Source organism: Platalea leucorodia (genome assembly GCF_965183815.1).
Source record: "Platalea leucorodia genome assembly, chromosome: 8".
In the NCBI taxonomy this organism is placed as follows: domain Eukaryota; kingdom Metazoa; phylum Chordata; class Aves; order Pelecaniformes; family Threskiornithidae; genus Platalea; species Platalea leucorodia.
In genome coordinates, this window is record NC_138830.1 from 55,051,703 (window position 1) to 55,079,286 (window position 27,584).

Consider the following 27,584-nt stretch of genomic DNA (forward strand, 5'->3'; position numbering starts at 1 on the left):
TGGTCTTATTCCCTCCTGTCGCAGTTTTTCTTCCTCTTTTTCTTCCTTTCCCTTCTCAGGCACAGGGCTATGGGGGGACAGGGTCAACGATAACCACAGGCAGCCAGGCCCCAGTAACTTTTGTATTTCATTTTCCACTGTCCATCATCTTCGTACCTCTTCCTTTTTTTCTTTTCTTTTTTGTTTTTTCCTTTTGGGTCCTTAGTCCTCTTTTTTTTTTGCTCTTGAACGCTTGCTGCATACTCCAAAAGAACCAAATCACGACATATTGCGATTGCAGCCCCAGGAACTCATCCGTGTGTTTTGTAATTCTGGTTGCAGCTCCTTGTAAAGACCCTCGGGGACTTTTTCTGTACATTCAAGCGCATGACACAAAGGTCCCGCCAGGAGCAGGTTAAACAGCTACGTGCAAACACAGTACGACATTTAGAGATACATAAACCAGCACAAAAATGCCTCTTGTTATCAATCAAATAGAAGTACTAGTGATTTCATGACTAGCTTTTTCACACTGGTGACCGACTAGTTACTCCCGCTCTTGCCCATGTACCAGCGGTTATGTACAGACACAAACGCAACTCGGATTTTTCACCTCTGTTCCACGGGATAAAGCCTCAGTCGAGCTGAGGTTTGTTCAGTATGAAAGATAGCCGAAGACTAATATTAATTGGCTCCCAAACCACATGTTTAAAAATAACGATTCCTTTATTAATCATGGGGAGCCGAGCAATTTGTCTTAGTTCTGGGCTTTTCATTTTTGCCCAAGGCCAGAAATATTCTCGAGAAGTAGCCCGGAGAGAGAGGTAATTCAGGATATTTCCCTGGCTTATGAGCCCTGGATTCAGGCCTATCTACCTAAGGCACGTTAAAACGTCTGTCATCGTGGCACATAAATCTCCGTAAATTGTCCATACCTGCTGTTTTATGTCCACGCTGACAGATGTATGCGAACAGCTGAAGGTTTATATCATTTTTTTTTTAGGCTCCAATGCTATTTTTATGTTCCTACGGTGGAACAAGCAGCACCTGAAAGACAAGGAGGGGCTGGGGCTCAAGGAACCAGCCCACCTCCCGCCGTGGCACCCAAAGCATTGGGAAAAAGGCCCCTATCCCTCCCCGGGGACGGCCAGGTCCTCCGGCCGGACCCCACCTGTGTGAGCCACGGGCTGGTTTGACACCGCGTCTTTGGGGAAGGCAAGAAGGAAGGAATACAAAAGCCCTCCGCCCGCTCGTGCCACGTCAGCTTCTCACCAGCCCATCTGGCGTCTGGTTTGCTTGGACCCGGGACCTAGATTCTCCGAGCGCGCTGGGACTCTCCAGGGCCTGATCTTTCAGAGATACTGATGTTGCAGCATCTCTTTACCTTGTGTGGAGTTATGAAGTACTGCTGGGGAAAAAAAAAAAAATCCAGACTGCAACAGAAGGGGAGGGGTGAGAGGAAAAATAATGTCATTTTGATGATGAAGGGCCTAATTGAAACCCAAGGACTAATTATCATAGAATCGTTAAGGTTGGAAAAGACCCTTAAGATCATCAAGTCCAACCATTAACCTATCACTGCCAAGTCCACCACCAAACCATGTCCTTGAGCACCACGTCCACCCGTCTTTTAAATACCTCCAGGGATGGAGACTCAGCCACTTCCCTGGGCAGCCTGGGCCAGGGCCCGACAGCCCTTTCCATGAAGAAGTTTTTCCTAATACCCAACCTAAACCTGCCCTGGCGCAGCTTGAGGCTGTTCCCTCTCGTCCTAATTAGATGTCCTGACAGGCTTTGGCAAGTTAAGGGAAGATGGAAGAGTAGGAATTTTTTAAAACTGTCATAGGGTGAGGTTGGCTCCAGAGATTTGTGCTGAAGCAGAAAAGAGCAGAGGCCGGCCTGGGTCTCCTGCCCGTGCTGCGCAGCTTTGCTCACGCGGGTGAATCGTTCACCCCGAAGATGGGCTCTGCAGGCTCTCGACAGGGTGGCGAGTCTGCCTGGTGTAGGGAAACGGGTCAGCTCCTCACACAGCCCCTAACGGAATGGCATCAGTCACGTTGATGTCCATCACTGACCTTCACGGCAAGGCTCCCTGACCAGCTCTGCGCTGAGCCCACGGCTCGAACCATTGCTGAAGACAGCTCTGAGGACAGCGAGCACTAGATACACGCCTTTGAATAACAGATCCGCCGGGACTATGCTTCCCGCGGAGGCATTTCAAGCTCGTGAGTTCCTTTTATTGATCTGTTTCGACTAATATTAACCCACGGGCACTTAGTTTCAGCGCTACCACCAACCTGTTTTTCCAGGGTATGCGTAATCGCCTAATTACCATGCCAAGCCAGGGAGTTTCAACAGGGAATGACCCCCCCACAGCGACTAATCAGTGCCCAGAGGGCTGAACACGGAACTCGGATACATCGTGAGCTGCGTCCCTTCATCCGAGGCATCTCGGAAGTCGTGCTCCATACCGTTAAAGGAAATGCCACTTTCTAGATGTTGAGAGCTGCTGAGCGTCGTCCAAAAGCAGTTGTGGGATGGCTGGCTTAGAAATGCTGTGGTGGGTTGCACGTTCCCCAGCTGGGGGTGGCAATGGAAGATAAACTTTAGAGAGACTCACATTCACGCACAGGTGTTATTCGCTCCGCTCCGCTGCTATCTAGGAGACTCACAATCCTTATCGTCTGCCTATTTTATCCTTTTATCCCCAGTTTGGGTACACTATTAACAGCATTGATAGTCTAGCAAGGCTCAGGCTCTCTTGCAGACTCCCTTGTTTTAACACGGTAAGAACACCAGCATCCAACTCCTTACCTCCTCCGTAAGAGCAGCCGCCCCCACCCCAGCAGCAGCCGCGTTTTGGTATCAGGCGTTTGGTCTTGTTGGAAGGGATTGCTGTGCGAACGACTCCTGCAAGCGGGACTCCTGCAATCCCCAACCCCTTCAGCGCGGAGCATGTTTCAAAGCTCTTGTTCGTCTGTAATGTTAAGTCACCGCGGGTTAGCGACGAGGGACGCTCCAGCTGTTGGGCCAACAGCTGTTTCCCAGCAGAAGCTAAAGCATTTGATACGTTCCCATTCCCACTCCCCCATCCCTCAGAGACCTGCATTTCTAAGAACCCGTGTGTCTTCAGCCTTTCCGTCTTGCTGACGGACACAAAATGCTCAGGGCTGTTTACTACTGCTTGGCCCCCCCCATGGCGTTGCTGGAGCAAGAAAGCAGAAGTTTTGCCGGTACCAGACGGTGAATGAACCCAGATTCTCTCCAAGAGGAATGAGGAAGGACGAGATCGGCCCAGCGTGCGCGGAGCGTGACAGGCCTGACTTTAGGACTGGTTTGTCTCCATAGCCAGACATGAAACCACTAACCTTCTACTGGGGTCTTTTTTGTGCAACCCCTAAAGTAAAATGCACTTCAGCTGGCACGCTCCTTTATTCGCTTTTTCCCTTCCTAGCTGTGCATGTAAACGGAATAGAAAAATCCCATTTCGCTGTGTTACTTACAGTGCAATTACAGGACGTGTGTGGCCCAAAAGAAAAGGGATTACTGAATACATTTTCCTCAAGGAGTGAGTAAAAAAAAACAAAAAAGTTACTTTCAGCTTTGTCTTTTAGCTGAAAAAAACCCCAACAGCTTGATTGTTTCCAGATATAATAATAAATTGAGGTCTCTTTCTCCTATGTAAATGTTTATACGTTCATCCCTTTACAATGAGATGGGCAAAAGCAATGGTCTGGTGGATGCCGAAGGAATAACTGAATTTTACCTGGGCGTTCATACATTAAAAAAGGTACATGCTGTTCTTTGTGCACGTCAGACAAGAATAACTGCTCTTACGACAGACACTGCTGGCGTTTCTTGGTTCCTAGTTTTCCACCAAGTTCTAGCCCCGGTCCTCTTGCGTATCATTTTAGGCAAGCCACTTCACCGATGCGTGTCTGCCTGCTGTTTTCTTACCTTACCTTCCTCTTTAAGGTACTTTGGGACCCAATACAAGAAAAATGACCAGATATCTGATCCAGCAACCCTGAGCAGGCTTCAGGGGACCTTCAGCCAATGCTCAGAGGAGCAAGGTACCATTACAGTTTGATATCAAACTATCGTAGTTTGCATTTCTTAAGACCATGGCAGAGCCCATCACTCTCTGACCTCCTCTGTAGGCACTTAATGTAGTAGTAACAAATCAGTCATCCCTGCCTAGGTGACAAGTTTTACCTTTTCTCAGAGGTTTCATTTGCTCAACCAACACGTGATAGCTTCCAAGGCTCCCACAATTACACCAGGAAGAGATGGGCCAGAGCGTCCGGACAGACCTTCGGCTGTCGCTGGCTGCAGGGCTCAAGGGAGTGCTGCGTTTGTCGTGGTCATTCTGCTGAGCATCGGCTGCAGATGCACCAGAGTTGAATTTCTGTCTCAAGTCCGACGGCTGCAAATGCTCCAGTGAGAATGGACGCTGTGTTGGTTTCAGTCCCCATGCAGGCTCTTCCAGTTACAGAGCTGTCAGAGCTGACAACTAAGCCTCAATTTCCAGGCCAGGCCTGAATGCCATGGCAGCATCCTCTCATCACACAACCTAAGGACGGCCACCAGAGCCTGCCGAACCAAGCCGTACGATCAGCCGCAGCCTGTGCTGGCTCATCCAAAACCCTAGCTCTGGGAGGAACGGAGCCACGCTGCGTGCCCAGGTCAGCCCAACCTCACCGCAGAGCAACGACGGCCCTGGGAAGCCAACATCTCCCCTGCAAGCCACCCCCGAAGCCTCCTCTCCCTCAGCTCCGCGAGGGAGGCCGCACGAACGCGCTGCTGTGCTGCCCGCAGGAGCAGGACGGTTGGCCCATCCTGACTCACAGGTTCCTTGGAAGCGCGTCTCTTCCAGTCTATGCCTTCTCCAGTCATCCTTAGCTTGGCACAGAGCACAACTAGGACTACGTTCCAGAGCCCTTGAGGAAAAGATGAAAGGAAAAACCTGATTATTGTTGCACACGCTCCAGCTCATGATGCATCTAGTTCCCTCATCCAGCAGTCTCTCTGCCGGAGAAGGCGGAGGGAGAAGCTTTTCCTGCGGCTGCAGCAGCACTGTACAAAACTAGCCTTCACCCTTGGCACTGCCGCGACTCGGCTTCAGCTCAGGGGAAAAGTTCTTTCAGGGTGTATATCTGTATTTGAAAAGGCAAAAAAATGATAAAGTACCTCTGGCAAAAAAGTGTGTTTTCCCCTGTCTGGTTGGGCCTTTGGAATGGAGTCCTGTGCACAGAGGCTGTGATTTTAAAACCACTATTTTTCAAACAAAAATGATAAAAATGAAAATAATAATTAAAACAACAACAAAAAAAAAAGCAAATGCAACTCAGTGGCAGATTCCCCAAAACCTTGCACAGAAAGCCATGGACATCGTACACCCACAAAGGATCCAATGTCGACGGGATCAAGGTATTGTAACCTAACCCAAGTGAAAGGACAACAGGGCAACTGATGCCGTTAGCCAAGCAAGCGCTATGGATTCTTTCCTAGGTTATCAATAAATGGTTTGTTTTCACCTCTTGCCTGTTATTTTGCACGGAAGGTACCTCTCTATCAAACACGTCTTTATCTTGACAATTAAATCACATTGGCAGCCTGCTCTATTTAATCTTTATTACATTCTAATTAGCCTTGCGGAACCTAGCACTGCTCTCCTGAGCGCTGGGTCCCCGGTGACGCCCCTGCCAAAACAATACCCACGGCACCTTGGATTTCGCTGCACAAGGACAGCCCCTGCCTTCTGGTGTCAACTCAAGTCATCACTTGTTTGCTGCAACAGACACCCTGGTATCCCATCTGTTGTCCCTATGGACCACAGCACTGCTCTGCTGGAGAGAAAGCGATGCCTTGAGGAGAGGGGCTGAGTCAGGAAGCAGGGGGAAAACAAAAAACATCCTTTGAGAGTGTCAGCCCACTCCCTCCTGCCCTCAACACACCATCAGGTCTCAAGGCAGGACATTTCACTGGTCATAAAGAGTTCCCCTGTAGGACGACTGCTTTCTTGGCCAACGCGTCAGAAACTGAACCGGGAGATTCCCCAAGCAAAGGCAAAACCTGCTACAGCTACCATTAAAAAGGAAGAGACTTCTACTGTTAATATGCACCGGGGGTTACAGTGGTTTCCCTACAGATAAGGTATGAAAGGATTCCCAGGTTTCTCCAGGCAGTGCAGCCACACCTCAGGGCTGCTGGTGCATCTTGCGACCACCACCTGCATGTTTCACAGCGGGAACAGCGATCCCTCTTCCACAGCAGGAGAAAAAGAAGCAGAAAAGTTAGGATGGGATTAATTGACAAAAACCGAGATGATGTAACCAAATAAATTTATTGTAGAAACCCTTGGAGACACGTTCTGCCCCTAGTCATGGTAGGGAATTTGGGACCAGTGAACCATTGCGATGTGCAGCTTGTCTTGACAGACTCAAAACAACTTTTGAATAAAAATATGACAGTATTGTATACGCCAGCCGCAGCAGAACAAGTCCTTGGACAGCAATCCCGTTCCTGAAGACCCTCCCCACAACCTCCAGGGAAATAAGAGCATAGCCAGAGCATTACTCGAGTAGGCATGCTGAGACTGGTCAGCCCAGAGGCACTCAGAGTAGGCAAAAGCTGGAGTGCCAGGACCTCTCCGGACACGCTGACCGCCCGGCACACCAGGCTGAGTTCAGTGGGGCTAAGCACTGCTCCCAGCGTGTTTCTTCACTCGTGGAACAGCCTCAACAACACCTAGACTGAATCTTCGTAGAAAGTCTTTGCCATGGCATGTGCCACTTTTACCACCTTCTTCTCCTTGGCATCCGGGCCCATGTTGCTGCGGGCTAGTTTAATCCAATACTGCTCCGTCCGGGATAGATAGTCTGCGTGCTTCTCATCAGGTTGAACAGACGGGTGTTGCTCCTCTCCTAGCACACAATGGGAGGAAGACAGAAAGAGAGGTCACAAACAGCTAATGAAGGAAATCTGCTCTTCCATGTGTCAACCCGGCCAAGACTACCCGTCAGCTAATGTGTTTAAATGTAGTAGCCTACAAACCTAGCAGTAACCAATGAAATTTCTCCTCTACTCTGAGAGCAGTGTACTATGAAAACTTTGCTTTTGCTGGAAGACTCACCTGGATGCCAGCGAGGCCTTCCAGGCCGGCAGCGGAACCAGCAGGTATTGTACTAAACCCCACTTTATATTAGTATGAAGACAACATTCATCTTCATCATTACCTCCCTCATCTTCACTCTCCTCTTCAGAGCTCTCCTCTTCCTCTTCCCCTCCCTCTGCACCTTCCACATCATCATCCTCTTCATCCGATTCCGACTCCTCCAGCCATTCTTGTGCTTCTTTGATGAGAAAGAAAATAGCAGAAATAAATAACAAGCTGTTTCCCACTCCTACACCCAGAACTGTCATGGAGGATGCCAGAGCAAGGTAAGACATATGGGCTCCTTAAAAGCCCTGCTGTATTCGCTGCCCTCGCAGATCCACCCACGGTACGGGGCCTGGCTCTGATGGGGAGCAGTGGGTAAAGATGAAACAGTCAGGAAGAAGTGAACAGCACAGAACAGCTGTGGAAGGAAAGCTGGTTAGTGCTCCCTAGCACTAACTAACCCTAGCTCTCCTCCCTAGCGCTTCACAGCTGTGCGATCATGAGCAAGACTCTTTCCTTTCTGCCCTTTGCCCATTACGCACATGCAGACTGTGAGCTTCCAGGGCAGGGGCACCCTCTTTTAATGTCTCTGCAGTGCCTAGCACATGGCCTGGGCTGAATCACTTAGCCACTACCCTCGGAGAGATGTTGTCCTAAGGTAGACCCACAGTTTCTTTTAATAACACGTAGAAAATCCATCAAATCTGTCTTCACTGACATCTCTCAGGTAATGCTTTCTTCAACACTACTGAACACTCATGTAATGACCATGTAGCTAGGAATTCAGGGAACTGACCATCATCACCACCTTGAGGAAGCTCCATGGTAGTTGTTTTTTTTTCTTTTCCCCTAGTCTAATGTTGCTATACTAAAGGCAGAGAGAGAGATCCCACCCTCAGAGCTTACTTGGATCCATCTCCACTAGCACCTTCCATTCTTCCATCTTGTGTAGGTCGATGCTGTAGAGGTCACTGAGGGTGAACTGGCGATCGCCCACCTCAAACATTCCCCCATACACATAGAGAACTCCATGCTTCACCGCCAGCATGGCATTTGAACGTGGGCATGGCTCCACTTGCTGGCCCAAGGCTCCATCTTCCTCTTCCTCCTCCGATTCAGACCTTTCCTTCTCTTCTGCAGGTCCAGAGATCACCTGCTTGATTGTCATGACAGTCCCATCTTCTGCCACCACCTCTTTGATTATCTCCACCGGGCCTTGTGGAGGTTGCTTCTCCACCTCCTCATCTCCAGCACCCTCTGCCTCAGCTTGTCTGCCACGTCTTCGCTTCCTCTTCTCTGATTTTGGTCCCTGTTAACAGGAACAAGGAAGAGAAGGAGACTGCATGTGAATTGTGTGCACCTACTAGCATGTACAGCAGTTAATACAAATACTGTGGATGCTGCTGGGAGGGAGGGGGGGGAAATTCAATTATTTTTTCACTACAATCCTAAGTCTCAAGTGATAGGTGCAACCTCCCACTCAGCACGAACTTCTACCAGCCATAAAACAAGAAGCAACGAAACTCCTGGAGAATCCATGGAGTGGAGTTGCTTCCTCTATTAATGGCAGCACGCGCTGAAGAGCCAGAAAACAGCTCTTTTGCGCTCTATCTTGCGGATGCACGCAAACACACACAGAGTCCACTAGTCTGTGACAGGAGCAAGAGAAAATAACCCACCATTTTGTGAAATCAAAACAATTGCTGGGTGCTAAATTACAGTGCATTACCAGGAAGCACTCCAGGTCTTCGAAATACTGTATGAAGGGCTGGAAAACAGTCAGCTAGGAAGGCAGAAGCAAACATCTGAGTGCATGTTTGCCTGTTATTATGTGATTGACTTCTCCTTTTTGAGAACAAAGCCAAAAACAATGGGGGTGGAAAGAAGGAAGTTCAACTATTTGCACCTCACTTCCCCCTTAAGAGTAGTTCAAACAAAATCAAAGATCTGAGCTGAGGGCCACACTTCTGAAGTTATTACGAGCCAAGGTTAATACTTCATCTCTTCTAGTAGCTCATCAGCGCTGGGGAAAAGAGGGAGGTTTTTTGATCCCAATGCAACACAAGATCTTTTCACAGTAGCTTGTACTGAACTATCTCATGTCAGACTTGTACATCTGACCTCCAGTAAAACACCATAACTATGTTTTCATGCTGCTTTGTTTCATTCTGCGTTACACAACAAGGGGACACATACAGCCTGACTCCAGGAGGAGGGGGATTGCCTCCTGAACCACTCTGACTTTGTGCCCAGCCATCAGGGCTCACAGCCTTCCTCTGTCCCCAGAAGGGTGACAGTCTGCATCACACTGGAAGCAGGGCATGGAAAGCACAAGAAGCTACGTGGCAGGGAACAAGAAGGGTGGCATAAAGTTAGAGAATTCAGTTGGTCTGGTAGCAAAAACCTGCTAGAGTTGCACATCCCCAGCTACGTTTCTACAGCCTCTCTCCCTCTTCACAATCAGTGGGCCACAGGGCAAAGCAGCAGCTACTCCTGGTGGCTCAGCTTCTGGAGCATCCTGAGTTATTAGAGACAGAGGCTTGCTCTACACTGTGAGAAACCTGTATGAGGCCAAAAAAGGCCCAAAGGACATGTGTCAGATGATCAAGGAGAATGAACTGAATGTATCTGTGTTATTTTTAAAACAAAACCTTTAGCTGTCCAGGAAACCAGCGGTTTTTCCCGATGTCATAGAAATAAATATCATTGAAGAAGTCCCCTTCAATGCTCTCTTCCTCTTCTTCATCATGCACACCTCCAAACAGAAGGGAGCGGTTATTGGGACCAATTGCCACGGAGAAGCCAGACCTGGGAGTGGGTTTCACTCCGGACGGGTTGAGCCGACTCCATGCCCACTTGTCTGGTAATGGATAAAAGCAAACATGAGCATCAGCAAAGGAGAAGCCTGATCATTTTCTTATCTTCCAAGGCCCTTCAGTACTCCAGCAAGTAACTCAAGGACCCATTTTGGACATTCTCAGAACTGCAGAGTGCGCCTTCAACAACAACGTTAATCAGAACCACTTGCATTTCCACTTCAATCACGCAGCACATGCCTTCTACCCGTAGAAAGCCCTTGTGTCTTCAATAAAAGCAAATGTGGAGAGCTATCTTCAGGGTGTGCTTTCTGGGGCAAGGAGCCTCTTGAAAGGTGTATATACCTTTAGAGGAGGGTGGAGTTCAACCAAGGACTGATTATATATAGCCTTCGAGTACCAAGCAAACGCACCTCGGATATCCCATGGAGCCTACCCTACGTCAGTTCTCTCCACAGGACCCTTCTACTACAGCACCTTATCTACCAACTTGCACCACTGCCTTAACCCCAGGAATAAGTACAGTTCGTTGGAAGGAGACCCAACCACACTTTAAAAAGGGGCTCAGCAGTGGGAGAAAGCTTGTGCTCTAAACCCTCCGCTTTCGCTCCAATCCCTTCTACTCTGGATTTAGAGCAAATCCCTAAAATGCAGGCTGGGAGAAGCATATGCGCTGGCTAGGCACTGTGTTTCCGAAGGAACCACAATTTCAACAAAATAAACTATAAATAGGACATAATGCAAGCAGGGTCTGGAATCCAGACAATGCATGTGACCAACCCTCCTCCCCAAATCCCACTTTAAGACGGTCAGGTTTCAAGAAATCAATCACAATTTTAACATTTTAGAAATTCAGCTCAAAGAAGATTGTCCCATTCCCTGAGCCAAGGACAAAACACACTCTCTCCTAAGGGAAGTGATGGAATTCCTATTTCTGGGGACATTCACAGATAAAACAATCAACCAACCAAAAACCACTCTTGATAATAACCCTGCACTAGGTAATATAATGAGATCACCCCCCAATCTTCTCTCTTAAGAGTAAGTGAGACACCACTACCAAAGAGAGTTTGTCAAAACAGGAATTTCCAGTGTGGAGAATTCTGAAATCCCAAAGATTTTCTGTTGTGAAACAGAAGAGCAGTGATCAAAATGTCCCAGAGAACAGGAATTTCAAAATGTTGTTTTAATCCCCTCCCACATACAAACCAAAAAAATCCCTAAAATAACTTTTCTTGTAGTTTTTCCTGAAGCTGCCTGTGCAGGCCAGAGCTTCTCACATAGTTATGCAAGGAGCCCGGAGACCCTCCACTCCATCTCAGACTATTCCAGGACCAACTGGGAGGTGTCAACATAGACGATGCTGTGAGCTAGAAATGATTCTCTGACAAAAAGTATACCCCAACCTTCCTCCAGAGCTCTGCCAGTTCTTCACAGAAGCTTCTCAACCAGCTCCAATCCCCCAGTGTTGCACTGTGTCAGAGCTACCATTTACGTGAGCTCCGAAATCGAGTCACCCGGAGCTGAGAACCATGACTCCTTACAGCCTTTGGCTAACCAGCAAAAGCTTTGCTCAGCGAAGCAGACACAGCCTCATCTTTTCAGGCTGTAAAATGGAGTGGGAGAAGGGGACAGAACTGCTGTGTGGCCTACAGTCTGCTGCAGCAACAAGCGCCTACGTCCCATTTCCCTCTGCAGAGCGCAGCAGTAAGGAATTCTGCCTGCACGTGTGATGGCCGTCTTCCTTCTCCAGCACACATAAACAAAAAAGGAGAATATAATTCCTCCAATATCCCTCTGCAGCTGCTGTTTCCTTCACCCCAGCCCTTTCCTTTTTAAGCTAGAGTCACAGTACACAAATGCACTTAGCTACTCCTGGGAAGAAAAAATATTTAAATCAACTCATCTGCCGTGTTTAGCCCCAAAGCAAACACTGGGGCATAGTGCTTTTCATTAAAAGGGAAATTTGGTTCTAGGCTTGGGGTTTTTTGGTCTGTTATTCAAAGGAAGAGAGAGGATTTGCATTCACAGTCCTGCAGCATCACTTCCAGCACAGCTCTCCTAGCTGCAGCAGTAGCTTACCTTCCTCCTTGCCTGCACCTTCAGTCTTCAGCAGGAACATATCTGTATGCAGGGTGCCTTTGTCAACATCTTTCTTAATTCTCTGCAGAGAAGGGAAAGACAGGGATGCTCAGTGAAACAGTTTCAGTGACTCAAAACATAGGAGCTCCAGCTCTTCAAGGCCTAGAAAGTCCCCCAGGCCAGCACGGTGGTATCTGCCATTCTGAACTCGCCACCCCCCAGATAAGCCTAATCACAGCCTGAATCTGTACATTCCTGCGCTGAAAATGCGAACACGGTGACTGGGGCAAGGAGAAGCCCCAGAGGCAGCTACGCTGTGGCTCTTGGAGCATCAGGCAGCTCGCAACCACAGTGTTCAAACCAGGGCTACCTCCTGGGATGAGCCACAACCAACTTCTGGCTGTGACAACCAGGCAGGGCTCTCCAGGCTCCAACACAGATCCTGGGACTCGTGGGGCTGTATGAAGACTACGGGATGCAGTGCAAAGGCAGGAATTTTGGCACCCAGAGAAGAGAAATAAATTGTTACAAGGGATTAAAATTTATTGTTTTGCAGAGAAGGATGGGCAGCACCAAGGAAATAGGAGACCCAAGGTCCTGCCTTTTACTTTGCCACAGACACTATCAGGTGCTCCCAGTCTCAAGGGACTAATTTAACATCTGTGCCTCTGCTTCTCTAGCTGTAAAAGAGAGCAGATACCCACTCCAAAGTGGCACATGACAACTTTCCAGGGGGTTTGCAAGGCCCTCTGGGATTCTGCCCTTGAATGTTGAGCAGAAGCTCAGAGCGTCTGTGCTGTATCATTTGCAAGGCCCAAGTTTAAGTACAGATCTGTGACTAGCACACAGACTTTCAGTCCCTGCCACCCCCCCATCTCCATCCCACTACAAGAGAAGCAGAGGTGACAGCTCTCTCTACACCACAGCCCAACTGCAGCTGTCGTTTTTAGCATTTGGGGCCCCACAGAGCCTTAAGCAACAGTTTTTTTTCTCCTAAACAGAAACAGAACAGAAGCATCACTTCCACCCCTACTAGAGGCAACAGCAAGACACCAGCAAGAGCAGGATCAAGTCTCAGTTGAGGCAATTAAATGCATCTTTTTAAATATGATTTTCCCTTGCTCCTTTCTCTGTAGGCCCCTGTACTTCAGCGCTCATAGCAACATGCAGCATTTGAAAGCAGCACTATGCAACACCACTGTAGGAGGTCTTTTAATAATGTCATTATCCACCCATCCTTCATGTAGAGCTCCTACTTCCTTGTAATCCCCTTCCTCCTGGGGGCGATGACATTACTATGCTGTGTAAGTGCTTCCAGGATGCAGGCAGTGGATCCCAGCAGCAGCCGGGAGGGTTGGGTCCAGTCCTCAGGAAGATGGGCAGGGCTTGGGTGCACCCGAGTCCACAACAGCACGGTGCTGTCCTGTTCTTGCTGCGCATCTGTGCCCAACCCCGTGCCTTGCACTTGACAGGTTTTGGTTTTGCAGGGTATGCCGTGTTGTTACAGCATGGCCTGGTATCCAATTCGTAGGAATGGTATTCAATTCTTAGAAAGGCAGAAGAGAGGAAAGTGCGTTTGAGGCATTGCACAACAACGCTGTAACTTGGATGATGCCAAGAAGCCCCAGGGAAGGCCGATAATGAAGCGCTGGAGGAAAGCGGAGAACTCTGCTCGCAGTGCAGCAATAAGAAAGCTTCCGTTAACTTCAGGACCAGGGTATGCCTGTAGGGCTGTCTTGGGAAATTTGTTAGTTTGGAGCTGTGGCTAACGTGTCTTCTTGCCCTCCACATGCACCTAAGCATACCCATTAGCGAACAGAAAGAAACACACTCTTCAAGACAGGATGTCTGCACTGGAGAGATCCTCTTCTGTGCAACCACTTCAATGAAGTCAACAACTGCGCTATTCCACCTACTGTCCTCGAGCAACATCAGGCACACAAGGGACAGGAAGCCTGTAGGAACAAGCACCAGTGACAGTCCTATTTTCTGAGTAAGAGGTTATACAGTGATGACTCCTTCAGCCACTGCCACTTCTCCAGCACATGGCAAACAAGCAAAACAAGTTTTTGCCCTGGTGAGGGGTTCTGAGGCGTAGCTCAAGGAGCTCTGCTGTTGGAGACATGGTTGGAGGGGCTGGGAGCTGCCCACTTTGAACAGACCCTTGAAAGAGAGTTGTCAGGGCAGGAAGGGAAAGAAACACCTTCTAGGAAAGGTGCTCTTAAGCATCGAGTACACCAATTCATAGCCTGGCGGTGCACGTATTGTGGCATCTACAGCAGCAGCTCTCAAGTTCAAAGGGCTGTGAGTCACTGTGCTGAGAAAGTGCCATCCTCTGGCACTGCCACACTTCGCTGTCTCTGTCGCACAGGTCTAGAGCAGCACAAGTCACCAACGAGCTGGAGGCTGTGGACAGCTGAGATACAGCAGCCTTTTTAGTCTGTGCCTCACCTTCATCAAACACCCTTCCAAGCCTCACCTGAGCAAAGAGCTGGCAGGGATGGATGGGCAGCAGACGGGGAAGGAGAGAGACAGGAGCCTTCACACCTTATACCACTGAAGTGCCTCCCAGTGCCTGCGAAGTGCCTGTCTGCTAATGATAACAGAAATGGTGGTTATTTCCTCCCCAGTCCCAGGGAGACTGCAGTTTGTCCTTAAACGCTAGACAGAGTACACATTCGTACGTGCAGCGGACACACAGGCTGAAGGGTGCAGGAGCACAGCAAGATGTGCACCGTTTGCATGAAAGGAGGGGAAATAACAAACACTGAGAGAGCAGTTGGCTTCACTATCGTACAAGCTGCGTAGAATAACTGCACTATTTTTCTCCTGAAAACCACACGGCTCCCTGTAGTAAACACGCTGCGTATGCAACATGACAAAGCTTCCCAGGCTGAGAAAACCCCAATGAGGTGGAGCGGGAGTTAGTTATTTGTTGTCAAAGAGATGCCTGTTTTCCCCAACTCACGCTGACTCAAAAGCAGACACTTCACCGGCAAAGCCGTACACCGCTACCGGAGAGATCAATCCCCTTGCGCCCAGGACACCTGCTTGCCCTGAGCAAATCGCTCCATCCGTCACGAGAGGCTCCTGTTCCCCCCCACTGTCCTTCTTGCCTTGAAGTTTCAGGCGTTTGCTTTCAAGCACAAAACTGGCTTGGATATCCACAGCCTGTTGTCTGCACATACAGGTACATTAGCAAGTTACAAGAGCTTTACAGGCATTAGCTAAAAAACCCTAGCTCCACTGACAGACAGCAAGATGCCTGTTTATCCCCCTTCAAAGAGCAAGGAAACTGAGGCATGGAGAGCTGTTCTTGAGAAGAAGGGGAATCAGGGTTCCCCGTGTATAACGTGCTAAACGTCTGATAAAGATCAACAGCGGCAAAATACATCCAATTAGCAGAAGCCCTTAGCAAGTAGAATTACAGAGGGAACCAGTCCCACCAGACCTCGCAATTCAGGCAAACACTTCAGCCCTGCCACGAGCAATCTCCCAGCAGAATCCAATTCAGCTTTGCAAAGCTTGCCACTAAAAAAAACCACCCCAAACCCCCAAAAAACCCCACGCGCTAGTCGTCTTTGGCATCCAAAAGCCTTGCACACATGTAACGCCAGCCCTCCCATGGCTTGTAGGCTGCTTGCACCTGCGAGGTAGAGCAGTGTTAGCCTCCGACACCTCCCGGCTGCATTCCCCGTGCCAGTCAGGCACCGTGCGCTCACGTTGCCTAGCAATAGAGAGGTCTCATTGCTTTATACAGCCAAAAATGCAGCTTGCTGCAGCAAGCCCCATCCCCAGCATGAGAAACGGGCGAGGGCATCTTTAAGATCAGCAGGAGAGCAAGTCTGAGCTCCTTGCAGGATTTTGAGGTACATTTTAGGTGGAGCTGAACATCCAGAACATCACCTTCTGTAAGGATCACAGCCCTTGCCTTTATCATTTCTAGGCCGAAGATGAAACAGATGAACACAGGGACACCACTGTGCTAAGAATCGCGCCATCTTAAAATATCAGGCACGCTTTTGTCAATTTGTGCACCAACATCTCAAGTTAGTCGCGCTCAGGGTTGTAAAGCTCCTTTTTCGCCATTTGTGTCCTGCTTGTTTACCACTTGAACAGCAAAATCTAGTGGCTGGCACAGGCAGAGGCATGTCTGGGTACCACGGTTCTTGTCCTGGCTCTGTCCACAAGTACTGGAGTGCCTTAGACAAGTCACTCGATCTTTTCAGCCTCTGTTTCCCAAGCCAATAAGACTTTCTTATTCAGGTCACATCAAGGGAATTCAGCAACACGGCCCGGACTGACGGACATTACTGAAAACTGACCCTCCACGCTCAGTTCTACATGCAAGTCCAGCAAATAAAAGCAGGGACCAAATCTCTCTGCTTCTGCCTTCCCAGCTCACGATGCCTGCTGATCAGACTGAGGACGGGCAGATCGATCACTCGATCTGGGAACAGCCCTGGCTGCAAGCTGATAGCGTTGCTCAGGCTTTATAGAGCCCCAACAGCCAGCTGGGTACGAAGATGCCTACAATTCCACCCATAACCGTGAATCTCCTGGGCTTACATCTCTTTTTGCCCTAGGCAATGTGCATTATACCACCCCGCACAGCTATTTTGGTACAGTACTTCAAAGCAGATTTACAAGGGCTAAGGGGACCACAGGATATAATGCATCAGAACCGCCCATCGCAGGAAAGCAGCCTTGCCACATCACAACTCTCCTCCAGCAATGTGACAGCCATATCATGCTGATACTAAAACAGAGGAGCTATTATGATTTCCACTCCTCTTCCCTCCAAACCAATTCACACCATATACACGTTTGGTAGCAGCTCTGGCCTCAGGAGGCATCCACGCAAATCTGCACCTTTTTTACAGCACGTCTGCAACTTAGTCCTGCCTGTTATTGCAAGAGAAGTCTCTACATGACCTGGTGAATGGCACTTTGCTTGGACACCTGCCTGGGTTCATATGCAAAAATGTCTTCATTTGCCCAAAAAGGTCTTCATAGCACTCCTGAATGTAGCATCTGCCTCTCTAATTGGAGACAAGGAACAGGTCTTCTCCTGCGCCTGCCCAGCTCCCATTAAGCATTGTTTCCTCCACCTTCTACTCTTATTTCTCCCAAGAGTACCCCAGCCAAAGACTCTGGGAGGAGTACACAAGCCAAACACACTTTCTTCACTTCAAAGTAAACCCAGAGAGACTCAGCTCCACAATCAGCTACAAGCAAAGACCCAACGAGAATTAAATAGCCACACATTAATGAAGCTGTGTTTCTGCTAGAGGAGCTAAATCTTGCTGAATTAAATTTTCAGGACCATGCTAAAGGTTTGTTGCCTTTGCAGCTCAAGAAAGCTGCAGAGAAAATTCTGTCCAGTGCTTTGGTCAGTTTGTAGCTCCACTGCACCATCCCTGCCTGAAAATGCACTTGTGCTACAGAATACACAAGCAAAGTCTCCGTTAGGAATGGCACACAAAGAGAAGCAGACTTGGCTCTCTGCATTACAAAGGAAGTAGATTCATAACAGGAGTGGTTGTTTTAATCTAAAAGGCGTTCTCCAAGCTGGAGAGGAACTGCACCCAGCTCTTATCCTCAGTGCCCTGCATAAAGGCTGAGGGCAGCTTTGCATCCCCCCATCCCTTCTACTTCATTTTTATTAGCTCAAAACAACCCAGAGCAGTGCGACAGAGACCACCCTCGTGAAGTGGAATAGAACCAACTGCAAACATGCATCAACTTTTACATTTCCATGGGGCTCAGTGTGCGCTTGAAACCCAGCTGCTTTCAGTAGCCATGAGAGATCCACATCTAGCATAGCATGCAGGCTCATGCTTCCTTCCCACCCTCAGGAGTGAGGAAGCAGGACAGAGAATGGAAGAGGACAAAGCCCTTTCGGGTAGAAAACGCCTCTGTATTGTTACTGCTATTTAATCAAACGCACATCTGATGAGATAGAGCCCTAAGCGCAGGCCGTGAGGAGGCACAAATGCTTCTAAATATATGGACAGACTATCTTCTCTCCCCTTTCCCTGCTTTTCTTCTTTGTTCATTTATTCACATCAGAAGAACAACGCGTCCTCCTCCCCCAGCGACGCACTGCTGGAAGCGATGCCTTTCCACTGAGACAGTAGCAGCAGGATCCGGGTCTTCTGTCTGCATTCGCAACATTAAAAGCTTTTGCAGGAGCCTTTTGCTCAATGAAATATTTACTTCCTCCCGCCCAGCATGGAGACAGGGATACTTGGTCAATGAGGACATATGGTCTGAAGGGCTATCCAGTATAAATTACCATGATTAACAAAGCAAGAAGCAGAGCAGAGGAAGCCTGGTGCTCATCAAAAGTCATCTTTGGCTTATTGAGTTTGCTAACTAGTGCCGCTCCCTTAACCCTTTCACTGATGCAAGAACATACAAGTTCTCTGGCAACTGCTGCTTTCAACCTGCAAGTGCTGGAATACGGACGAGTACTACCTGAGAATGCTTTAAGTCGGCAGTAACCATCATTGTTGCCAAAATTGCCATTTCTCCCAGTTACTTATTCCTATCTCCACGATATCACCTCCTTATATTGGATTAGATTAGCAGGGAAAATACAAAATTCATTTTAACCAAGATCAGCTCCTCGATCAGCACACAACTGCATGAAGAAAGGCACCATTAGAGGACAAGACGCCTCTTTTGGTAGTAGTACTGATTCACAGCAGCCTGAACCACCCTGCGTACGAACAATCCAAGGGCACAACTGCACACTCACTCCAAGCTGGCATAACCACAGGCTAACACGCGCCCTCCTTACCAGTGTTTTTTGGACATCTGGCAGCTGCCTGACATGCGGAAACATCGTCAGGTCAGAGCAGCAGGCGGTTATGTGATGAGATCACCAAATCTTGCACTGGAGACGAGGCTTGTGAAACTGAGCAGAGGGAAGCAGCAGTACAGAGATCTCAGTTTTGCTCCCCCAAGCTCTAAGCCCACTGTCCCCTCCAAGCAGTCAAAACACAAAAATCCAGAGCCAACACAAGTCAAGACCATCACATTGGCCACTTTTAGGCAACTTAAGTTTGCAATACTTTAGTTTTCACTTTAGCCCCTTAGTTTTTCCATCAGCTACTTTGTTTAGAATCCAGGAAATACTGCACTGGCTTACCACAAAGTCTCTCCTACCTGTTTGGAGTAGCCTCCATAGATGATTATGCTGCCCTCAGGCGTGGCAGCCATTTGACACCCGGATCTTGGAGCAGGCCCAATCCCCGACGGAGCCAGCTTGCTCCAGGTGAAGGAGTCCAGGTTGAAGGCATACACATCGTTGTAATAGATGTAATCTCTAGGGAGAGCAAATTGGCACACCACAGGTTTTTGTGATGGTCACCATTTAGGACAGGATAAAACAACACTTCAGGAACAGCACCAGGAACCTCTGAAGAGGTGCAACACCTTATTCAACTCCTTGCATTTATGGCTTTTCCCTTCCATAGCAACGTACAGAAGATTAGTTCGGGTGAAGGCTACTATTTCAGTGCAACAGTTCGCATTTGACAAAGCTCCTTTAAGCAAGACCTCTCTGGGTTCTTTTTTACCCATGTCATTCCTTACTACAACAGAGGTTTCATCAACTCTTTTTCCAGTTAACATAGTCCAAGGTAACTTAAACCAGAACACAAAAGATCAAAACAGATTAGACCTATGTCTGTCTAGAGGGGTGGGAAAAATACACATATGCCCTGTTCTGTTTCTACTAGCCAGCTCACATACCGCTAGTGGAAAATGCTCTGCACGGCAAATCTAGGGTGGGCTTTGCCACTTGCACTGTGCTCCCAGGGACCGCGGTCATGCTGCTTACTGTCTCTGAGACAATATGTAGCTCAGCTCTCTTCACAGTCCCCATGACAGCGTAGCTGTGACCTCACGCAGTATGTGAGAGCCTACTGGAGAAGACGTTTCTAGGACGAGAAGGCTCTCTGACAAGATTCAGAGGCCAAACATGATGCGTTGAGTTTTAGCTACAAGAATGAGTAGCTACTTCAGCTATTAGCTAAGTGGTGCAATGGTTTCTCAAACACTCGAAGACTTTAAATCAAGATCACTTGTCTTTCTAACGTAAAAGTCTAGTTCAGTAACAGTACCGCTGAGGATAAAGCCCAGCTTTCTGCAGAAATTCCGTTGTCATTTTTTACAGAGGATGCAGTACCACCAGCCATCCCGCAGTAACCCACCTTGCACTCTCATGGAAACCTCCGAAGATGATCAGCTGTCTTTTGCAAGCAACCATTCGATGTCCACTTCGTCCAGAGGGACCTCCTGATGCCCTGAAATGCAAAGAAATTCCACTTATCAGCAAAGTTCCCTTTCCTGTTAGTGTATCAGTCCATTTTTATTGACATCATTGGCAGCTGGGCTGGTTGAGTTCAGCTTCTCTCCTCCTGGAATGGGAAACCATGGGGAACTTCGTTGCCTTAATACATATGTATGCTTTTCTCCAGAACACTATGCGTGCTCTTCCTGTAACTCTTCGTATTTGCAACACAGGCATTTTGCAGTAACAATTTTATTCCTAGCGATACGCCATCTAGTCTCTAACAGCACCCAAAGTCTTGAAGTCTTTTCAGCTATGACTCAGGAGCTAATTTTTCAGGAGAGTTTAATGAATAGCAGTTAACTCCCGCAACTGCAAGAAAGGCACTCCAGACAGAGATGTTTTCTCCAAGCACCTGGAAAGAGCCAGAGACCGGCTCTGACATCCCCTCTCCTTCAATGTCTTAGGAAATCACGTACTCATACTGTCTTCACTCATCTACCCGCAGTTAGGATACAACATCAAACTAGTGAGAAGACTTTGTAAATTACTTAGATTTCTTCAAGAATAAAGACATCGCAGCAAAACAAGTCACGGTTATTAACTCACACACTGAAAAGCAGCTACGCATCATTGTTCTGCTCTTTCAAGCCTCCCTGACCTTTCAGTTAAATGTGCCACTTCCATTTCCAGGAACAAGCAACAACACCCCATCTGTCACATCCAAAAGCTTCACGCGAAGCCAGGCAGCTGGCAACGACATTCCTGAGAGGCAATGAAGATGCACCTTCCTTCGTGTTCACCCACAGACTGAGCATCATATGACAGAGAACAAAAACAACTTCAAGAACTCTCAAAACAAAGGCAACTTTAGGCCAAACTGCAGAGAAAACAGAGTTTTGCTCTGTGTGTTCTCTGCCCCCATGGATTAATCTATCACATTTTCACTCTCACTGAGGAGTCTCCCAAAGTGCACACAGTTAGCATTGCTGAACTCCGCGAGACTTCTCAAATAGGCAAAGTTAACACGTGTTAAGTGGTTGCAGAATCAGGGCCTAAATAAATAAGAAACCTGCTCACTGTTGAAAACAACGGCAAAACCTAAACCCACAACCCTACTGCTACACTTTCACTGGCAGCAGGTAGCTGTGAAGAGCCGTGATAGATTTCTGTGGAGAGAGAAAATGAGGGCCCTTATTCACCATCAAAAATGACAATCTCACACCAGTCACAATGAAAAACTGTAAGCAGAGCAGCAGCGTTTGGGTAAGACTGAATTAATATCGATTGCCTGGACTTTTTATTCTAACAGAGAGTAGGGTTTTCTAGGCATTTACTGGATTTTTAAGTATCACCCTGCAGAACAGCACCTCTAATATTAATGTCATCAAGATCTGAAATCATTATTTCTTCTTCTGTAACAAAGCTCCCATGTTATTATTCCAAAGGATGGCACCTTTAAATTTTTTTTTTAAAGGAAAGAAGGAATTAAAAAATCAAGATTAACAATAAAATCCTGTTCTCAGAGAACATCTTCTGCCTGCCTCCTCAAACAGGCTCCCTCCAAGCCAAAAATCAATTCTGAACAATAAAAAGTTTATCCATTGATGTGTATGTTTTAACAAACAAGTTCCCACAAGTGTACAATTAACTCAAAGTCACAAACAAAAACATCCAGTCTGGGGCCTGATCCGAATTCAGAGAAGTCTCACTGGCACTAGCACCACTTGCTCTCAATCACAAGGCTGTTCTCCCCTTTCTTTAGACTAGACACACAAGCTACAAGAACAGATGCTGAAAACATGGTTCCAGGAGGCCTCACCCTGCACAGTATCCTAACATCTCAGCTTCCTTGGCCTTAGCGTTACACATTGCAGGAATCAGCTATAAAGGAAAGTTTATAGCCTTTGATGTAAGAACACGTCCTCGTAAACTTGCAACAACTGCTCTTAGAAAGTATTCTTACGTAGAGCTATTCGTACAACCAAGGTCCTTTGTCCCCGCGACTCCAAACACAACACTGGAAAAACCAAATGCCATAGTCAAGCAGGACTGGCAGCAACGGATAACCATGCTGCCACTCCAGAAGGCGCTTGCTGCAAGCTTGACGACTTGCTTCCCAAATGCAAACTGTCTCCTTTTACCTGTATCATTGCTCATGGTCCAAAACAAGCATTTTGGAAATGGTTTCACAGACTTTATGATTAATACTCTACTTCATGGGGTTGACACCAGAAAGCAGACATGTGGGAGGGAGCTGTAAATTCTCCAGACTTTTTTTAAAAATAGATTAAAAGATAAGTCTGGATAAGGACTGGCTCTACACATGTACAGCATGAGTCTGATCAGAACTGCTCCATAAGGAAATTGCTTTTGCTTGTGGAGTTACTCTGGGACTTATAGTAACATAACAGACCTGAATTCAGCCCCCAGATTCAAGAACTGAAGACTTACATGTCACAGTGGCTACAGACTGCTTAACTGAGTTACCTTTTCATTTATTCCTTCATCCAGAGGATGCTCAGATGAATCTCAGAACTTTTCCATAATAATAAAAATGATGATGCATAGAACATCCCATCAAAGGGGCATTTCAGGACAAAGTGCTTTTATCCTCCAGTACTCGAGGCAGCTGAAGCCCAGGACTTCAGTGTTCAGTTTCGCACCTTACGCTTGCGAATGCAAACAAGCGTTCTGTTCAATGGCACACACAGATAGCGTACCCACGTGCCTGTGCACTCAGTTAGGAAGTACACAAGTGAATACACAATTGTCACAAGGCACAAAATCCTCAAATCAAATCCCTTGCAAAGTCAATCAACAGTCGTACATTTGGATCTACCAAAGAACAAGCTCACAAGGTTCACTTCTGGGCTGACAGAGGAAGTCTACTCCATGGTACAACAAACTACCCTTCTTTTCTTTAAGCACCAATGCACTTTCTACACTTTCGTGTTGCAGGACCTGATGTTTCCAGTGACAGACAGCACGTGAGCAAGAAGAGCTGTCAATCAGAAGCAAACCTATGCTGAAAGGCATCCTGCACTGCAGTGACTGCTCCAGTTCTCTCTGTAAACAGTGTTAAACATACACTTGCGAAACGCTACCCTGAAATATTTATAGCACCGCATCTCACAAAACTGTTATGGGAAGTATCATTAACATCCCAGTATAAAGGGAGCGACGCAGGCTCAAAAGCAAGACAAAGAACTGCACAGAGGAGGGATCTGCCGGTTCCCGAGCGCAACCCTAAAGTGTGATGCTCCCTGTCTCTCTTTGAGGGAGCGCACTGGGCGGCACAGAGCTGAATACGAATGTTCTCTCTAGGAAGGAATGAGGCAATTAGGTTAAAATACTGCTTAGCTCTAAGGCAGAGTAACAAACAGTTCATGCACTGAGGCAACCCTGTGCATCTCACAATGATAAGGTGGTTCCAATAAGTCAAAGTCAGTTGCTGGCAAGTCTTCTAATGGGCTGGGATTTGTTGTCTTTGGACCATCTTTGTGCAGGCAAAATGCAAGTAAATACAGCTAAATATTGCTAAATATAGCAATTTTTAACTCTGTCAAGCAGACTGGCACCACTGTGCTCTGTGCTAGGAGATAATGGAGATCCGCTTCCCCAGCAGCCTTTGCAGACACAGCACAGGGATGAGTTATTCACAGGGATGAGTTATTCAAGGTTTTCTCTTCAAAAGTGTTTTACAGTCAAGCCTCTTACAGCACCAAGATGGTCTGCGGCATGAACTGTAGGCCAGGAAGGACAACATAATTGTCTGAAATCTAAGCTGTGGGGCTGGAATAACCAGATTTCCTAGAACTGCAAGTTCCGATCACAGCAGGGTCATCTGAGCTCTTCAATCCACATAAACCACGACATTCAAACCCACCTGAAATGAGGCACATGTGATCCTTCCCGTATGGAACAGAAACAGGAACTTTGTCTCTCTTGTCCAGACATTTCTTAATGAATCATTATGTTACTCCATTATTTGCACTAAAATGACGCCTTCCAAACCCAACTGAGTTTACTCAATACCAGCCTGTACCCCAAATGTCTACCACCAGGCTTTATTCAGGTAACACTGCTACCACATTGGATACGTGGAATTATTGCTTGGCCTGCTATGCGAAGGCTTGTTGTACCAGGGCTGGTGCCCCACCATGACCCAACAAAGCCTACACAGTCTGCCCCCTCCGTTTAGTCTCTCCAAACACCTTCACTCTCCCCATACCACTAGCCCCCAAGCTGACCCCCACTGTCACCAGTCATCCCAGCTGGCTAATGGCAATCCAAAATAAGCAAGTGCTTGACTTCAGACAGACATGAGAAACCTATGCGGAAAAATAACAGCAGCAATGGGGTACCCTGGCAAGAAAAGCAAAATGCTGAAGGAAGTGAAATGCAGCACGTGTTATGATCATAGTTTTAAAAGAAGTAGGGAAAAAAAAAAATCCCTCGTACAACTCAACAATCATCTCTGCCCTTTCCTCTTCCCCTTTCCAAGCAGACTGTAATCAAGATGCCATATGGAAAAGCAAAGAGGCAGCAGAAACTTGATTTTCACACTCAGTCAGGTTAGCATTAAAACAAAGACATCCCCTCCCAGCCTCCTCCGCCAGATGCCTCATTAATGCAGCTCCTGGAGCTCTGCCCAAGGATGGGGAGGAGATGCACTTTGTTTTATTTGAACACTGGGACCAGGGCACAGGCGTTTTCCAAATTCCAGCAAGGCTGAAAGACAGACGTCCACCCAAACACATCAGGAAGCTCAAATGGCATAGAGATAGAAGCTCAAATGGAAGCTCAAATAGATCCTGCACGGGGCAGGGAGAGAGAAAAGATCATCTCTCCAGGGCACTTCCACCCATATAATTTATGATGCTCACTTTGAAAATATCTGTCCTTTTATCTGCTAAGAAACAATGAAGTATCAATGTCTCCAAACGCATCCTCCCACTGTGGCATGACAGCCAAGGTGACATGTGACAACCAACACCTGGGGATGGAGGGTAGCTCTGGGCGGCTTGAGGAGCGTGGTACCTACAACTTGCTCTCTAGGTGGGACTAGGAACTCACCAGACTGGCTCCCTCCTCGCTGACTGTAACAACCCAGCACAACAAAATCTCTTGCCCTGGTTTTGGTCCACTTGGAGCATGGGACAGCTGGGGGTATCCTGCAACCTGCAGCACGTGCAAACTTCATGCTCAGCTCCAGGGAGGGAACAGGTGCTTTCGCAGTGTAAGTTACACTCCGCTTCCCCAAGGCTGCTCTCCCACATGGGATACGATGCGGGACGAGTAGAGCCTCATAACCACCTCATTTCCTCTTCCCAGGCAGGTCAGGTACTGCAGCATTTGTTTTGGGAGTGGAAAACCCTAAATCAGCTCTACAGCAACACATCTGCAAACCCACGAGAGAACAATTTGCGCCATTAGTGGTGGAGCTAACGAAGCCTCATCTGGATTCTCCGTTGGCTCACAAAAAAACAATCTCCCGCCCTCGCTCTCCCTGCAGCTGGGTATTAACACTGCTCTCCGGTGAGGATTTTTTCAACCAAGAGTTTGGTTGAAATGTCAACCCTTTCTCTCAGCAGGGACTCTATGGTGAGCATCACTTCCTCCCCCTGACTGCTTACATGAAACCGGCAGGGACGTAATGCATTTGAGTTCATCCCCTTTATTGGGCTGAGACTGAGCAAGGGATTCGGAAGTTATTTTGGGGGAGCTGGGAGGGGTACAGTCACAGTCATTACGTCAGCTTCTGCCTAACAACAATAGGCAGATCAGCCTGCACAGTGACAGGTCTTTTTAATCCTTGCACCTCTTAAAGAACCCTCCATCATTTTGGAGGGTTTCTTTCACCCCCACTTCTCAGAGACAAGCAAGGCTCACTAGAGACTGAACCTGGCTTCCTGTAACATGACAAATTACAGCTGTTACTAGATTAACACTGCCAGGTCTGGAGCCAAGAACCCACTGCTGGACAGGAACCAGCCGCTTATGAATGGAACAGTTTTCCCTCGGTCTCCCAGAGCTACTCAAAAGGACGATCCCTGGATTCTCGCAGAGCAGCCGGCTGCTGGGATCCCGTGCTGTGAAGCATCCTTCTAACCCAGCCTGTTTTGGACTCCTTGGGATTTTTGCGCTTTGACTGTCTATCTCCCCCTGCACCTTCCACACCAGAGTCCCTGCAGTGCTACATTAACATTAGCAAAATTAAACCTCCAAATTTCCCCCTTGTCAGGCAATATCAATGCTCCCATTTTGCAGGGAGGAGGAAAAAGGCAGACGGGTGTGATGACTCACTGCGTGGCCTCAGGCATGTACCAAGGCAGAGCCAGGGTATCCATCTCTGCACAGCTCAGTCCTAAACCACCCTCTCAATTACTGGCCAAGAAGATACAGACACAGGCAACAGGCACCCACACTCTGTAAGTGGGGCGAAAAGTGATCGACGTACGCAGACTTAGGGCTTCCCTCCTGAAGAAAGGACATGGAGTTCATAACCAGGAGCTTGACAGGTCAAGCAAGTGTTCAAAAGCTGCTGCTTTCCCCAGCGCCACCTCAAGGCTCAGCTGCATGGGAGTTCCAGCCCACCCAAAGCTGTGCTCTGACTAATCCCACACTCAAGACAATCCCAAAGTCCAAGAGAAAGTCTATGTTAAAGTCAGAACTAAAGCGACATCTCCTGCCTCTCAGTCCACTGGATGACCCACCAGACCTCTTCTTCTCTCATGCCAATATAAACATGAGCAGCAAAACCAAGACGCCAAAGGTTAAGGAAACATTAGCAGAGGACTTTAGGCCAGATCCACAGAAGATATTTAGACACCTTAACTCCTGTCAAAAACTACCAGGGCTTTTGGCACCTATTTACCTTGACAGGTCTGAACTATTGGCTTGTTTATCCCAAGGAACCTGGAGGCAGCAAATGCCAGTTACCAGGAGTGAAGTTGGCTCTGTGGACAGATACAAGCCGTCTTCTCAAGCAATGGTAAAATTGGGCGAGATCCTTGTACTGGTCTTGTACAGCCCAGCCAGGAGGAACCCAGGCAGATGGAGCAACAAGTTCTGAAGTTGGACATCTACACCCGCCGTGGTTGGGAGGACAGAATGCTGTTCATGATACTCTTTCCTTCAGTTAAGTAACACCAAAGCACACCCATACTCCAAAAATCACGTATTAAATAAAACAGCTTTGGCCTCAATAGACCTGGAACGCATCTCTCATTTCCACCTC

General features: G+C 47.8%; 1 protein-coding gene across 3 annotated transcripts in view; it reads right to left on the reverse strand.

The window, feature by feature from the left end:
• Nucleotides 1–6,306: 6,306 nt before the first annotated feature.
• KLHDC4 (kelch domain containing 4) overlaps nt 6,307–27,584 on the reverse strand; it is a 28,479-nt gene continuing 7,201 nt past the window's right edge. For all 3 annotated transcript variants that reach the window (XM_082319295.1, XM_082319297.1, XM_082319296.1), the window contains 7 exons: nt 20,262–20,354; nt 19,213–19,372; nt 12,040–12,121; nt 9,793–10,001; nt 8,048–8,450; nt 7,218–7,334; nt 6,307–6,905 (listed from right to left, as the gene is read on the reverse strand). In XM_082319295.1, the coding sequence (XP_082175421.1) occupies nt 6,730–6,905; nt 7,218–7,334; nt 8,048–8,450; nt 9,793–10,001; nt 12,040–12,121; nt 19,213–19,372; nt 20,262–20,354 (1,240 nt within the window). In that variant the 3' untranslated portion in view covers nt 6,307–6,729. The remainder of the gene's footprint in view (nt 6,906–7,217; nt 7,335–8,047; nt 8,451–9,792; nt 10,002–12,039; nt 12,122–19,212; nt 19,373–20,261; nt 20,355–27,584) is intronic.